This window comes from Melospiza georgiana, chromosome 5, assembly GCF_028018845.1.
Source record: "Melospiza georgiana isolate bMelGeo1 chromosome 5, bMelGeo1.pri, whole genome shotgun sequence".
Taxonomy (NCBI): Eukaryota; Metazoa; Chordata; class Aves; order Passeriformes; family Passerellidae; genus Melospiza; species Melospiza georgiana.
In genome coordinates this window covers 68,918,914-68,935,560 of record NC_080434.1, presented here as the reverse complement: position 1 = coordinate 68,935,560, position 16,647 = coordinate 68,918,914, and the positions used below count along the sequence as shown (strand labels likewise).

Here is a 16,647-nt window from a genome sequence, read left to right as displayed (position 1 = left end):
TGGCTGCCCCTGGATCCCTGGAAGTGTCCAAGGTCAGGCTGGATGGGGGTTGGAGCAACCTGGGATAGTGCAAAGTGTCTGTGTTGGCACCACAAACAGATGGTGTCAAGTCCCAGCTTTTACATCTCTAAAAATCCCTGCCCCAACACCTGACCAGCTCAGCTCTGTACCCAGATGCTCTGAAAAGCACTGTAAAAAACTCCAAAGAGTATTTTACATTCCTTAAAGACACTCTAGTGGAAAATACCAAAAGTGTAGAAGAAATTCATCTTAGCCGAGAGATGACCCACTTACATACAGATTTATGCAACACTTAAAGGGATATAATAGAGATAAGAGGTGGTCAAAGGAAACTAAATTAGTGTAGCTGAATTTGAGCTTGTCTCCTCTCTCCTAATACTGTGTCACTCCAGCTACAACATGGAGAATGCTAATGGATATTATGCAAGGAGAGAACCCTCCCACGCATCACATTAGCAAAAAATCCTCAGAGACGTGGTAGTTCCCCTGGAAAAAAAGTCATCCACATTCATTCTTGACATCACATCTGATTGCAGTTGGCACAAAAACATCAGAGGGAATATTTTAATAGTGCAACATCTCAAGTTTGCACACAAGTGAGACTTATCAGACATTGGACATATTGTTTTATTGCACTTCCACCTTTTTTGCAGATGGAATTTACCAACTCCCAACACTCCTGATGCTTAGCTGCAGCACATTGTGCTACAGCATTTATGTAGGTCATTGACTTCTCATTTTCAACAAATTCTCTGTACTGCAAGAGCAGTGCAAGTGTCCACATGTGTCAGACACTCTCTAAAATATCTTGAGGTGCATCCAAAGACCTCAAACTGTACAAAACATCCACTCCACATTCACTACACCACCTCTTGTGTCCCAAACTCTTCCTGAAAAATGCCTTGAGAGTTTTAGAGGACAAACAATGGTGTTGGGCAGAGAGTAAGGAAGAAACAGGTTGAGGTGATGAGATCGTGGAGGATTTGTGGTTCTGGCTCATTGCCACAACATCAGGCTTTGGGCATGGTGAGGAGTTAAGCAGCAGTTACCTCCACCTGTGACAACAGAAATTCTTAAGAACACACCCTGAATACATTTCTGGTGTTCAGATAAGCTTTGGGCCAGCAGTGGTGGTGACAGACCCAGGGACAGCCCTCCACAGAGGTGTTACCTGTTCTCTGGGGCGTTGGTGAGCGACGCGACGATGTTCTGCTCGATGAAGAAGAGCATGGAGAGGAGAAATCCCAGCCCCATGGCACTCATCACTGACCCAATGGACAGGGACTGCACAGGGGCCAGCACAAACAAGCTGTCAGAGGCGTTGTAGTTAAATTTGGACACTGCAAAGAGGAGGGGAAGGATGTTAGGAGGCACCTTCTTATAAAACCATCAATGTTTTACCCACACCACGAAGTACTGGGAAGCAAGCAGGAAAGCAGGAGTGATGCTCTGGCATGTGGGAGCCTGGAGGCCATGGAAGATGGGTCCATCTGGCTGGTTTGGTTTATTTTTTTCCTCCATCCATTTACAACTTGGCTGCCATCCTGATAGGACAGACCACTGCTAGTCCTAGCGAGGCATTACAGATATTGGAGCAAAACAAAAGAGGGAAACTTGTTTTCCACAGATGCAACATGTTTTTAGATGAGGAAGCCTTATTTCTAACCAGCACCACAATGCTCAGCTCATCAACCCACAGAGGCATTTGAGAACTTCCTCATCTCCAACAAGCTGTGCAAGGCATTTTAGTATAAAATCTAAATCAAAACTGCTGCTATTGGAAGCAATCCATGGCTAGGGATAAATCACACATGGCCACACATCATTTTGCAATCCAACTGGATGGAATGGCCATCACAATAAAAAAAAAGCCATTTCTTATTTGTTTCCATACATTTCCTCACATCACCCGCTGACGTCACTGCAGGACAATGCAATTCCTGTCCCCATTATCACTTCCTGATATGGAAAAGTTGATCTATCTGGCCAATGAATGGTGGCTCATTTTTAGATTTCCTTGTGTAACTTAGAGCTGCCCAGATGCTCTGCACCATTTCACCTAAATTAGGAAAACAAACTGGAGACAAAGAGGACAAACTGGGATGACCAACTCCATGTTGATATGATTGGCAACAACCCTTCCTGCCTGCTGATTACTCTGCCCTTTGTTCTTTGCCAGAGATTGTTCATCTCCCTTTTTATGACACATACCTCAAACTCATTGAAAAGACACATCTGGATAATTTTTCTTGCCCCAGACTCAATCAGGGTTTTGAATTATATAAATCTAACAGTAAGGAAATCTGAGCTCTTGGTGGGAGGTACACAAAGAATTTGTGAAATTATATGGAAGAACTCTATTAGCAAAACCCTTCTAGGATTTCACTTCTCGCTTTCATAAACCCCAGAATTCCAGAGAACAAAACAAGAACTTACTTTCAATTTCATTGAAGATAAAGGAACCCACAATAGAGAAGGTCAAGACTGAAATGGGTAAGGCACAGTCGGACAGAATTTCACGTACCCTCGCGTGCAAATATGGGCTGCAAAAGAGACAAGAAATTCCCATCAGCACCCCACTGTCAGGACAATCACTCAATCCTGACAACATTTAATGTTTAAAAGTGAAAATTCAGTCTCATCTTGCAATGCTAAAGAGATACTTGGAGTGATGAATTAGTCTTTTACTCAGCCCTAAATCTTCTGGAACCTTTGAAGGTTGATGAGTGCAGAAGCAAAACACAAAGACACAAGAAAATAAGATGCAAGCTAGGAAAAATAAAAGGCCTTCAAGCACCAATTTGTGTCTCATTTGCACTTTACTTTAATCGATTCCTGCATCTCAAATGAAGAGTTTTAAGAGCAATAGGAGCAAACCCCAAATTAGAGCCAATGTTTGACTCCCGGGAGAACACTGAAGGTACACTCCCAGTAGACCTTCCTGCACCATCAGGAATTTTTGCCCAGCAAAATGGTTCAATGACTGTTTGGAGGGAGATACAGGGATCCCAAGTGGGAACCCAAAGGTTTTCTAGAAAGTCACTTGTGAGGCCAAACCAAAGACAGAAGGACATCGTCCACTGAATGAACATTTTGTTCTGCTGGGAATATTTTCAGGTGGCCCTGGCAAGTTCATCTCTGTCTTTGGCTTCCACCTGATATTCCTGGGTTGCAAAATTGGTGAGGTCACACCTTGAGTGCTGTGTCCAGTTCTGGCCCCTCAGTTTAGGAAGGATGTTGAGATACTTGAGCACGTCCCAAGGAGAGCAACAAGGCTGGTGAGGGGCTGGGAACACAAACCCTGTGAGGAACAACTGAGAGAGCTGGGGGTGTCCAGCCTGGAGAAAAGGAGGCTCAGAGGTGAGCTTATCACTCTCTACAACTCCCTGAAAGGTGGCTCTAGTCAGGTGGGGTTGATCTCTTTCTCCAGGCAGCACTGACAGAACCAGAGGACACAGTCAAGCTGCACCAAGGGAAGTACAGGTTGGATATTAGGAAGAAGTTTTTCACACAATGAGTGATAAAGTTCTGGAATGGCTGCCTGGGGAGGTGGTGGAGTCCCCATCCCTGGGTGTGTTTATAAAAAGACTGAATATGGCACTCAGTGCCAGGGTTTAGTTGAGGTGTTGGGGCTGGGTTGGACTGGATGATCTTGAAGGTCTTTTCCAACCTGGTCATTCTGTTAATGACTCCCTCAGAGAGAACACGAAACAGTCAGCAGCCTGAGCTCTGAACAACTCACCTTTTCTTGAACTGATAGAGGGTGTGGCCGAGCCAGAGGGTTCCCAACATCAGCATGAGGCTGAGGACAGCGGTCTCGCGCCCGTAGTGGTGCCCATCCTGAGTGCAAGTCTGGTTCTCGCCCACTGAGGAGTTCATCAAGAAGCTGGTGTTGATGCCAAGGCCTGGGATAGCATCAGCCCTTGGTTTTCCACCTCCTGCCTGGTCATTGCGGTAATATGTCTTAAAAACTGCACAAACAACCAACAGGTAAGCGTTAGGAGAAGACAATCAAAGCAAGTTAAATAAAGTGGGTTTCTTGCTTGATCACGAAGTATTAACGTTATGCTTCACCAGCTCTGCCTCTCAAGCCTGCAGAAAGAAATCAGAGCTGTTGCTCTTAGGAAGCCAGTGCTTCACAAAATGATTTTTTCACTTATCTTAACAGGTAATTTAGACTAATCTATAAAGCAACACTGTAAGGACTTCCAGTGCTAATTATGTGGTTTTGTTCCCAACACTGGAAGCACTGCTGTTAGATACACATATAAATATTTCTATCTAGACACCTGCTTTCAGCAGCCTGGCAAACAAATTCCATCAGGATTCTCTGGAAACACTAAGAGCAGCCAGGTTGCACAGATCCTTAAGTGGATTACACAGTGTACACTAATTACTTTTCTTCCAAGGCTAGTCCAGATTTTAGAGGTAAGTGTTGATATGCAAAACCTGGCAGAACATTTAAATTTACATGCAAATTAGAGTTACAGGCCTGAAGTAAACCTGCACAAGCAAAACACCCAGCAATGCCTCTGGAACTGTCCATAAATGTTTTAGAACAGCTCAAAGGCATTTATTTAAGGAATGGACAGCTGTAAAGACCCTCTTGCCCTTGAGCATTTACTGTGTTCCCATTTCTATGTCAATGGCTGGCTCCAAGTGTAAAAATATGTTTTTGGGATCATTTCACCTCTTTGGGGAAGAATAGCCTGAAGGAGCAAGTAAAAGCAGAAGATGGGAATTGGGCTTTGCAGCCTCAGTGTTCCCACAATATCTGCTCCAATGGCAACATGCAGCCTCCACACTTCCCTATACCCATGGGAAATACAGGAGCATGGAAACCACCCCACCAGAACTTTGCAGTCCCACTATCCTTCTTCATTTTGGTCAAAATACCCCTTCAAACTTTGCATAGAGAACTTCAGGGCAAGACCATCCTCTCTAGGCAAAACCACAACCACCTGAAGCTTAGGCTAAAATGCACTTCCTAACATTTCCCTCACTCTCAAATAATAATCCAGGTTCTGAAAGCACCAAACATTTCAACTTTTCCATCTGCAGTGGCCACAGGGAAAGCAGTGAAGACCAACTAATTCTGAATATTTGAGAGGGAACTTTGAATGTTCTTGTGCAGCCCAACCAATATTTGCAACCACCTGGACTGAAGCCCAGGTTGTGTTACTGCTGCTTTGGAGCTCACCCCAGTGTAAAAAGCCCCAAGTTCAACAAAGAAGCCATTAGAAATGCAGTAATGATCTTTCCTGCACCATCTTTGGAAGGATTTAAAGGTGCTTTAAAAGGAGTCTGGGCATTCCACAAGTGGATGAGGCTAGCATGGCATGTAGGCCACAAGAGACAAGACTGTCTCTCATTCAATACATCTGTACATAAATTTAAACATCACAGAAGGTTTACAGATCAAAATGTAACCTCTCAAAGTGCACCAGGAGCGAGGAGATCACCTTAAAGCTCCAGAAAGGTTCCCCCAGTGAGGAGCAATCCCATCCTGACCCCGCTCCAGAAAGGTTCTCCAGTGCATGCTATGGAAGAGGCTCTGCCCTCCTTCATTTCCTCCCTCTGTGCTCCAGCTGCCTCAGCCCTGGCAGGACACACACACACCTGCTCTGAAAACAGGTAAAAAAAAATCCTGGGCCCCAGGGCACTGCCATGACCCAGAGCCTGGCACAGAATGGCTTGTTAGAAGATTTGCACTTTCCGGCTCCGAACGCCAAAGGACGCTTTTGTCCTGACAAAAATGATTCTGGCAGCATTTCCTGGGAATTCACAGCTGGCCAGGGAGAAAAGCCTGCTCACCCTGAGTGCTGCTGAGTCCCAGAGACACATCTGAGCATCAGAGAAACCAGCAGCACAAACAAGCCAGGAACTACAGAGAATGTATTTGCGTTCCTCTGGATTAAGATTTGGACTGGAATGAGTAACATACAAGTGATTTTGTTTTGGGTCTTGCAGATTTTCTCAAGCTCCCACAGATGGCTATAATGCAATAATATATTTAGGGCTGGGATATATTGCAAGAATATATTTGGGGCTGATCTTTGGTGCTCAGCTTGACTACACTACTCCACATTCCATCTCTGATGTTGCAATTCCATTTATATGCACCAACCCAGGCAGGATTGCTCCAGTCCCTCCTGGATAAGGGGAAAAAACTTGCTTTACTCTTGTATTTAATTCAAGCAACGAGAACATGCCAAGAGAGTGGAAGCCTTCATCCCATACCACCTTGCTGGGAAGGATTTGATTCCTGAACATTTCTGGTTTGTTTTTGCACCAGAGCTCAGTGAACCTTGCTGCCATCATCCAGAGAGAGCAGCAGAGCCAGGGGTGCCCTGGCTGAAGCCAAGCCCTTCTCCAGCCTCCAACAACATGAGCTGGCTTTGTTTTCCTCTGCCTGCTCACCACCATTTCCTGCTCAGTGCAGATGTCAAGATCAAACAAACACAGCCTCGGTGGCCGGGCCAGGCAGTGAAAACAAAGTGTCACCGGACCGTGTGGCTTTGGCTCCCGTCCCCTCCTTTCCTGCATGTGTACCTTGCACAGAATCAAGGCTATCAACAGGCTGGGAAAACATCTGGGAAGAGGTGGCATTGTCCCCTGGCACTCAAAAAGCCAAGGCACTAACAGGACACATTTAAACAGCACCGAAAAAATACCAGCTTTCACTTCCTACTGAACTGCTCAACCAAAATTTTGAGTGGGAGGAGGAGGAGGTGGCAGCAGTGAACCATCACCTCCTCAAAAACAGGCAGGGAAGAACAAAGATGAGCCTGTGGCCATGAGTTGCACTGGTGACACGTTTTTAAATGTGGGCTCTAAGAGGGTTAAGGGTAAAGTCTGTGCCTGCCAGCACCGGTGCCGTCCTGTGTCTGGAAACAGCTTTGGTCCCACCTGTGGACCCCTGAACGCTCCCAGGTGCAGCTGAAGCCAACATGAGCTGGCAAAGGAGTGTTGGTGTGACTTTATCACCATCATTCCTACAAATTCATCCCTTCACAAGTACAAAGAACATTCAACTGGTTCACTAATCACACATAAAATCACAGAAGGTGTTGGGTTGGAAGAGATCTTTAGGATCATCTTGTTCCACCCCCTGGCATGGGCAGGGACATCTTCCACTATCCCAGGGTGCTCCAAGTCCCATCCAACCTGGCCTTGAACATTTCCAGGGATCCAGAGGCAGCCACAGCTTCTCTGGGTACTCTGCCAGGGCCTCACCACCCTCACAGTGAAGAATTTCTCCCTAATATCCAATCTAAACCTGATTTCTGTCAGTAAGGCCACTGCCCCTTGTCTTACAGCATCTTCTCCTGTTCCCACTGCAATACTCCAAGGATTTTCTTGCATATTACTGAAAGTCTGGCAAGACAAGAGCAATGGATGCTTCCTGCATTTTTAACCTCTGCTATGGGAGATCAGCTCTGGGCTACAGAAACTTTGTGAATATTTGCTAATTTTTACAGAGCAGCTGTATGTTCTGTTGAGGACCACCTGGATACTGCCCCATGCCTCCAGGACAGGGCACTGACAGCACACACTCAGCAAAGCTCACAGAGTCAACAACTATCCCATAAAACCTCTGCCTCACCAAGCTCTAAGCAGGATATTTAAAAGATGCAGGTGTTCTACAGAGAAAAAAACACCCTCTGATTGCACAATCAAAGCACACAAGGCAATTAAGGATTCCCAGTCAGGCGAGAAAGTTTCTCACTTCAAATTGCACTGCAGTGTCAAATCTCTTGGAAAGCGTTCCCTTGCAAGCCTGAGTGTCTTAAAAACAAGGAGTGTGCTTGGGTGTATCCTGAAGGATTTCAAAGACAGCTCAAATTTTGGGATGCTGGACAACAGGTCATGAAAATCAAGGAATTGTCCAGCTCCTTACTGGGATGAACAGAAATGCTGATATTCACAAGGTATTTCTGCTACCATGATTCACCTTCTCAAATACCTCCTGCCAATCCCCATGGGGAGGGAGAGAAGTTTCAGAGGAATCTGTTAAACCTCAAGGTTCTCCATGGAGATGTAGAGTTTAACCCAGAAATGGGAAAACCAAGTGGTTTGAAAGGGCAGAGGAGCTTCAAGAAGGTGCTGGAGGCACTGCAGTCCTTGTATTGACATTAAAGAAGGGTCTCAGAGCTCAGGGAAAACAAAGAAATCCCAACCCATCTTTCAACTCCCCTCCACAGAGTCTGAATAATGTGTCAAGGAATAAGGACTCCAAACACTGCACTCAAATTGGACTTTTTTCTTTTTTCAAAACCAAACTGCAATCAGGAGGAAGCACTCACATCAATAACATAATGGTTTCTCCATTTGGTGGAAGTTTAGAAACCAATTCTGTCTCAACCAACAGAAATCAGAGCTGCTAAAAATTCTGCACACCCAGGTAAATTGCTGACAAAGGGCTGCTCCTATCTCACACACTGATTTTCTTTTTTCCCCTGAAGACTTTGAACACAGAACAAGCAAACATCACACATTTTTGCAGCCTTGTGCTTGCCTTTGACAAGGCAGCAAAGCAGAGATCTGCTCTGAAAAACTCTGTTGCAAGACTTACCTTTAATAATGCCTTTGATGGCATCAAGCACAAATGTGATGGATATAAAAAGTGCAATTATTTCTTCTGTTGACCTGCGGAAAAAGCCCAGGAATTAATAGAGCTGCATTCAACTCTGCTCAAAGAAAAATCAGCATATTCATCAATTTACATGAAAATACACCAATTTGAGTTAGGCTCCAACTTAGAAACAAAACCCAGTAAATCAGAGAACTTCTTTCAAGCTGGAACAATAAGCCAAAATGATACTTTCCTCCTCTCACAAAATACATTTTGCAGCAAGTTCATAATTAAGGAGCTGGTGGAATGTGTAATTTTTCCATTTGAAGAATAATCTGATCAAAATACGACTTCTTGAAAATAGCTACCTTTTAAAGAGCTTCATCAGGAGGCTGACATTAAAGAGGGAGTAGATCACAAGGAAAAAGCTGTTCCAGAGTCCAATCCAGGCATAGAAAGCATTGAAATCCAAGTTGTAGTCGTCACAGATTCCTTGGATGACTGCAAATGTGAAGCATTCATGTGTCACAATCAACTCCTGTCACTGCCACCCAGTGATCCCCATCTGCTCCAGGCCACAAAGAACAAATTTCAAGACTTTACCCCAATGAATTTATTACACATAACATTAAATCCATATTCCTGCACTTCCACTGGATCAACACAAACTGTTCTCCCCTTCCACCAGGATAAATGGGGAGAGACACTTGGAAAAATATTCCCCCCCATACTGCTCAAAGCAATTTTCCTTGGGATTGAAGCCACAAAAGCAGTTGGCATTTGCTCTCAGTGACATTGTGGGATGCTGTTGAGCAAGGGGTGTCACAGCTGCTCTTTGCAGCCCCATCATCTGATCATCCCCACAGATACTGAGCTTGTTCCTCTGGCTGATCTCTGGTTCATTGAGATCAGCTTGCAGTACCTGGAAAACTGCTGATCATACTTTAAAACATTGATTTAAAAAATCCAAAACTCAACAAACCCAAAAAACTTTGTCTCAAGCTGCACTTCCACTGGATCAACACAAACTGTTCTCTCCTTCTACCAGGAGAAATGGGGAGAGACACTTGGAAAAATATTCCCCCCCATACAGCTCAAAGTAATTTTTCTAGGGATTGAGGCCACAAAAGCAGTTGGCATTTGCTCTCAGTGACATTTTGGGATGCTGTTGAGCAAGGGGTGTCACAGCTGCTCTTTGCAGCTGCTCACAGCCCATCCTCTGATTATCCCCACAGATACTGAGCTTGTTCCTTTGGCTGATCTCTAGTTCATTGAGATCAGCTTGCTGTACCTGGAAAGCCGCTGATGATACTTTAAAACATTGATTAGAAAAATTCAAAACTCAACAGACCCAAAAAACTTTGTTTCAAGCTGGTTAAACGCAGTCACATGAGAAAACCATTACTTAAACAGATTTCCTCACTGAAGCTGAAGAAATGCTTCTTTTCATGAATTTTTTTCTCTGCAAAATGATTTCTTCAGAAAAACAATTTGAACTAAACCAGGTCTCGATGATCCCTGTGGGTCCCTTCCAACTTAGGATATTCTGATGGTGATGGAAAGGGGAGGAATTTGATTCAGGTTTTGAATTCCAGAACATCCTGAGCTGGAAGGGACCCCTCAGGATTATCCATCCAACTCCTGGCCCCACACAGGACATCCCAACAATCCCATGATGTACTTTAGAGCCTTGTCAAAGTATTCCTTGACTTTGTGCCCTGTAATTCCCCAGGGGAGCTTGTTCCCATCCCCACCACCCTCTGGGGGAGAACTTTCCCTGATAGCAGCCATTAAACATCAATTTATCAAACAAACCCAACTCAAACTCTACAAAGCTCTCACCCCAAGTCCCAATCCCTCAAACCCCCTGCTGCAGACTCACCACTGATGTAGATGGCCAAGGGAGCTGTGGTCAGCAGCACCACCAGGGGCTGCCCTGAGAAGAGGGCGTAGAGCAGCCCTCCAATGCACTGCCCGAAAATCGTCTTCCGCACATCTGGAATTGGGGAGGGTGGAAACAAAAACAGGGAGTTGGGTCAATCCCTGCCTCATCCAGGAGCTTCCACAGGGCACAGAAACCAACCACTCATAAGAAGAAGAAATGTTTATAGAGTGTAGAGGTGACATACTCATAAACCAAAAAGTGAGCCTTTATTCGTATCCATAATTTTGGTTTCCAGATGTTCAGTTAACTGGTGGACTCTGGAACTTTTAATGTGTATGGTTTTATTTTATATATACATTTTAAATGTATTTATTTTGTTTTATATACATTTTAAATGTATTTGTTTTATTTTAACACCTATAAGACATAACCAGTGCTTGTTTGAACTGTGACTGCAGCACAAACTGCTTCTACAACTGGGATAAAGGATGATGTTTAGCTCTGTCCCAGGGATTTCAATGCTGGCAATCAAATCCAGGTCAAAATCACAGCAGCTTGTACCAAGAAAAATGTGCAAATAATTACATTAAGTCAGCATAATTCAAAAATACAGTAACATACATCTGTATCAGTCCAAGTCAGATGATAACACCCAAAGCAGTGTTCAATTTTTCTGGTTTTTAACAAAAGCAATAAACTTAATTAGAAAAAAAATCCTTCAGTCATGATTTTGGGTTTGTTTTCCCTCTGCAAATAAAAACTCTCAGAACCTTCTGTGACCATAATGAAATTTTGAATACATGGAATCAAATGCACAAAACTGGTAAGTTTAAGAAGCACAAAACTGATGAACTCACCAATAGCTCCTCGGGTATTTTCATCATTGAGGGACCCAAAAGCAATGGCTGGAAGGAGGCAGGCAAAGTACAGAAAGATCATGGTTGTGATGTATTTCCCTATAGCTTTGTTGCTCCCAATAATACCTGGGGCAAACCACAATAAAAATCGTGTTGGTAAAGCACTGAAAACCTTCTCACATCAGCCACTGTTAGTTCATCTTGAGAAGCAGAAATTCAGTCCAAATTTTAAATATGTAACCAAACTGTTAATATTTGATTATGCACAACCCACACTCTTCTGTTCATCTGGGACCAGAAGTAGCACCAAAATTGCCACCAGACATTTTTGACATCATCAAAACAGGAAATACAAGAAGCTTTTTGCTCAGTTTTGTCAGTCCCCATAGCTTGGAAGAGGATCAAGGCAGAAACTGTAAGTTTAGGGTTCATAAACCCCCACTCCTGCCTTTTTAACACCAACTTCTCAGGCATTCTGGACTGTGTCCCTAATGAGCTTCACAACAATCTCTTGTCTTCCCTACTCTTGTCTTGGGCAGAAAAACATGAAACACTTCATTTTTCCCTAGACAGAAGTCTAAGGCTGTAGGTTTGATCAATAATATGCTATTCTGAGCCAAAAAATGGCAGAAGGACAAAAAACAAACATCCCCAGAGGTCAGGAATGGCTGCCCTGAGGTTTGATTTACCAAGCCCTGCTGAAAAAGCAGCCTCTCTCTTTCCCATCCACTCACCCCTCTCATCTCCATCGGAAAAAAACACACCAGGCCAAAACACAAAGCAGCCAGAAAGAGAATTAAAGTGTCAGAATATGAATTTAAGAGCCTCTGAAGTAGCTTCCCTTCCCCCTTCCTGTTTTCAGGCTGATGCTGATATGAGCTCACTGGGGATGCACAGGAGAAAGGATGAGACGACAGCAGTTGATGTTGCTCCAGGAGAACACAAGTTTTTCCACAGAACAGAGAGGATGCACTGGAAAAAGTCTCCTCAGCCTACAGGCTGCCTGTGCCACCATCCTTGATGGTGCTGTTCCTCTAAAACAGCTGGAGGTGCTTGGAGCTGCCCAATTCCCCTTTCTGGAAGGCTCCAGAGCCAAGAATTCCCACATAGGAATCTGCCCTGAGCTGCCAAATGTCTATCTAAGCTTTTGCAGCATCAGTCCCTTGCTGAGAGAGGTAAAACAAAAAAAAAAGAAAAGAGTTGGATCAGATAAAGGAGGGTTTGGCTTTTGAGGTTATTGGTGCCACACTGAAAATCTTTATCGCCAGAACGAAAAGAACAAAAATCTCTCAATGACTTTGGGATCTTATCTAACATCTGCTTTCTGCACCATTTGCAGGGCAGAGATAAGGATGGGAGGAGGATGTAAAAACCCAAAAATCAAAGGTGATGTGTAATGAACAGGCAGCCACATGAATAAAGGACACCTTGCGAGGTGCCTGCTTGCAGGCAGGAGAGGAACAGACACAAACAGCACTTCTGATGCTCAGCATCCTCAAAGTCCAGGCTAAAACCTGACAAGAGACACCTCAAGCATGCAAATATGAGTTTGACCTTTTGGGAGTCATCAGACCCAGCTGTTCCCAGGCAAATTCCTTTGCATTTATTGGGAAGATCCAGAAACCACAGGTCACATTCCTGACCACTCCTGGCAACCCAAAGGGTTGGAATTTAATTCTCACAGATGAAGACATCCTGTGATCCTGACTCCAACCTCACAGCCCAAACTGCTTGAAGCCTTTAGAGAAAAGAAAGGATTTGGAAGACAAAGGGGCTGAGGGGTGGTTCCATGAGCAGACATGGTCACACCCTGGTTCAGAGGATTCTCTGTCCCTCCAAAATATTGCTTTTTGGACAAGGGAGTCTTTTCAATATGAAAGGTCAGGGGCAACGATGCCTGGAAGCTTTGAAATCATTTCTGAAAGGACAACCAGGTCCAGAGAAGCAAATAATATCTTTTTTCAAAAGGTTCAGGTGGTTAAACTGTAGTATGAGAGGGCAGAAGGAAGAAACCTTGAAGAGCATCACAAAATTTCATTTTCAGATTCCGTCCTGGCAAAGGAGCCCTTGCTGGTCATGGAGGTCCTTATGCATAAGGACATGGCCCCAAGCTGCACCAGGGGAGTTCAGCTGAACATCAGGAGGAATTTCTTCATGGAAAAGGTTGTTAAACACTGGAATGGGCTGTCCAGGGAGTGCCCAGCCCTGGAGCTGTCCAAGGAAGGACTGGAGGTGGCACTCAGTGCTCTGGGCTGGGGACAAGGTGGGGATTGGGCAAAGCTTGGACTTAATCTTGGAGGTTTTTCCCAACTTCAGTGATTCTGTGATTCATCCTGGCTGGGTCCAAGACTTCCAGCACTTTCTTTAATCCATAATCAGCCAGATAAGATTCTAGGATCAAGAATCCTTCTGGTGGGCAGTGAAATTCACTTTGTAATGGAGACGATAATTAAACACACTCCTTCCCAAAGCTGACTGCTCACTCTTTAATTGCAGTCACGACCAAACATTGCCTCTCCTTGTACAGATCCACCTGTACAGCAACAGGCACTGAAATCCAGCATTAATCACATTTACCCTTCTGCCTTTTTGAAGCCAATATCTGGTGAAACATTTTCAGGATGTTTTGCAGCCCATGGACTGCTGTGGCTTCATTCAGAAGAAGGTGAGATGCATTTTGATGATATTTCATCTGTGACAAGGCTCATAAAGCCACTGAAAAACGTGTCACTCCACCTGCACCACGGGAATTTATAGCATAAAAATCAACTCTTGGTCCAGCTGTGGAATTTGAGTAGCTGATTATTACAGGAGCATTCCCCTGAAATTAAGGTATAGCTACACACTGGAATGGGGAGCAATTATGTTCATCAATGTGACAGTTCCATTTTACCTGCCTGGATTTCTGAAATCTCACAGTTTGTAGAGACAAAGTTACAGTTTCAGGGGAAACTGCAGCGATTCTGGCCTCATTTCGCTTGGGATTCCACAGCAGTAACTCAATGACCAGCAGCCATAAAAACTGGGTTTACAGCCCCTGAAGTCTATTAATTGTGTATTTACTAAATCAAAATCACAATTGATGGACATTCTCTGAACTGCCTGTTAATGTTTCTTCCCAATTCTCTGAAACATCCTGTGCAAAGAAAATTTAATTACAATGACCTGCAGCATAGCAGCAAGGATGTGTTTATTAAAGCCCTAATTAAAAAAAAAATAAAATTTCATATTAAAAACACTGTAAAACTCAGAATTACAAACTTCTCCTAAAGCCCTCAAGCTGGGCTTTCACTTATGCGGTGGCTGCTGGACTCTGCCCAATGTTGTGAAGATGAATCTTCCCTGAAGTCCTGTGAGGAATAAATCACAGAACAAGTAGGACTAAGAACTCAACTGGAAAAGGAAATCCACTCAGGGAGTTTGGAGCAGAAGCCAAGCATATGCTGAGAGCAGAGAGGCATGAAAAATCAGATCAAGGCTCACTCCTTTCCCTTTCCATCTCACTTCCTTCAACCCATTCCCCAAGAAATCCTGGGTCTCTTGGAAGGCAACATCCATCCACAAAACATGATGCATCTTTAGGACATTCCCATCCACCACTGACACGCAGAGACCCCATAGCAACCCAGGCTGGATGTTTTGGGCAATCATGACAAGTTTGGGATGCTAAACTTTGGCACCCAGGTGGTATTTAGGGATGAGGGGCTGCAGGGTGATGCAGGAGCTCCCTCATATCTGATCTGGGGCAGGAGAGACACAAAGAGAAACAATCTGCAATCCCTTTATTTCCCCTCCTTCCCCAGGAATAGAATCCTGACAGACAAGGTGGCCAAGGCAACCAGGCAGGAAAGCTGATGAGGATTTGGCACAAATCAAAACCAGTCCACGGTCAACATTTCAGCTCTGGGTTCAGATCAAGGTTTAAACTCTTAAGACAGCCAGCAACAAAAGTTCTCTTTCAAATCCAATTTCTCCAACATTTTAAAGCCTTCTAAGCACGCCCACATTGCAGGGAGCTTTGGAGATCTCCCTCCTGCAAAACATCACAGCAAATCCCAAGGATGCTGCCAGCAGACCTCAGGAGCTGGTTAGGGACCCCCTGCAGGACCAAGGACAGGGAGGAATCCACACTTCCAGCAGAACTTTCCACCCATCACAACCAGGTATCAAAGACACAAGCTCAAAAAAAAAAAAAAAACAGGGAGAAAGAATAAACATCAATTTTCCTCTTTTTCCTTCATTTTCCCTGAAGGACGTGAAGGAATATGGATGTTGAAGAACACAGCATCAAAGCTCACCATTAAAATCTCAGGCACCTCCCATTTCCCACTGGGCACTTCGGGCACTGCAATTGTGTTTGTTCCTCTGTGCTGTCCCAGAAAATAACACTGAAGAATGAGGACAGCAGCTTTCAGGAGTTTCAGAAATCTTGTATCAGAGTCCAGGCAGAATCCCCTTTCTCTCAAAACAGCCTCAATATAAAGAAATTTCTGGAAGCTGCAGTTTGAGGCTTAAAGAGTAATAAAATTGACTCACAGGTGCTCTGAGCCAATTTGACAGGATCAGGATGAAAGTTCAGTCACAATGTTTTTTCAAGATAGAATCCTACACACAAAGGTAACAGCCAAATGGAGTAAATTCAAGTTTAAAGGAAAACTACAGGATTCTCAGATTCAGCATAGCCTAGTTGTTCATCTTTAGATGCTCCTGCTGGAGACATCTATTAAAAGTCATCTTTATCACCAACATCCTGGGAAAAAAGTTTAGAAAACTCTTTCTTGATCCTCTGACCCATTCAGTAAAATGCACAAGACTTTGCCACAAAATTAAGTTGATGAGTTCTTAATCTGGAGTAAAAAGGGAAAAAAAAAAAAAAAAAAAAGAGAAAGACTTTTCCTTTAAGGATAATTTGTGCAGTATGTGAAGAGGACAGATCCCACAAAACTCCAACTAGCCAAAGACTTGCTGGTCCTACAAAAAACCTCATTATTTATCCCCCTGCTCCTGATGGGTTTATGTGTCTAACCCCAAACCCCAGGATGCTTCTGAGATTGAGGATTTAGAGACTCCAACCAACCAAACCCAGCATCTTTATAATTCAGAGCTCTTTGATGGTGCACATGTGCTATCTGGAGTGCAGACACTGGGATAGTTCAAATCCCTCATGTTCTGCTGCACCACTGCTTTGAGATGCTCCAGGAATTCCACATTCCTGATCACCTTCAGTCTCAGCGGTTTATGGCACATGCTTCATGCTCCATCTGCTTTTCATTTCAAGCAGTTCCTTAAAGAATTCATCCTAATTTCTG

General features: G+C 44.0%; 1 protein-coding gene across 1 annotated transcript in view; it reads right to left on the bottom strand.

Annotated features, from left to right (window-relative positions):
* SLC4A11 (solute carrier family 4 member 11) overlaps window positions 1-16,647 on the bottom strand; it is a 92,373-nt gene that overhangs the window by 14,970 nt on the left and 60,756 nt on the right. Inside the window, exons 10-16 of the mRNA XM_058024903.1 lie at window positions 11,339-11,464; window positions 10,479-10,592; window positions 8,965-9,097; window positions 8,597-8,670; window positions 3,764-3,992; window positions 2,458-2,564; window positions 1,193-1,361 (exon numbers count right to left, since the gene is read on the bottom strand). Coding sequence (XP_057880886.1) covers window positions 1,193-1,361; window positions 2,458-2,564; window positions 3,764-3,992; window positions 8,597-8,670; window positions 8,965-9,097; window positions 10,479-10,592; window positions 11,339-11,464 — 952 coding nt within the window. The remainder of the gene's footprint in view (window positions 1-1,192; window positions 1,362-2,457; window positions 2,565-3,763; window positions 3,993-8,596; window positions 8,671-8,964; window positions 9,098-10,478; window positions 10,593-11,338; window positions 11,465-16,647) is intronic.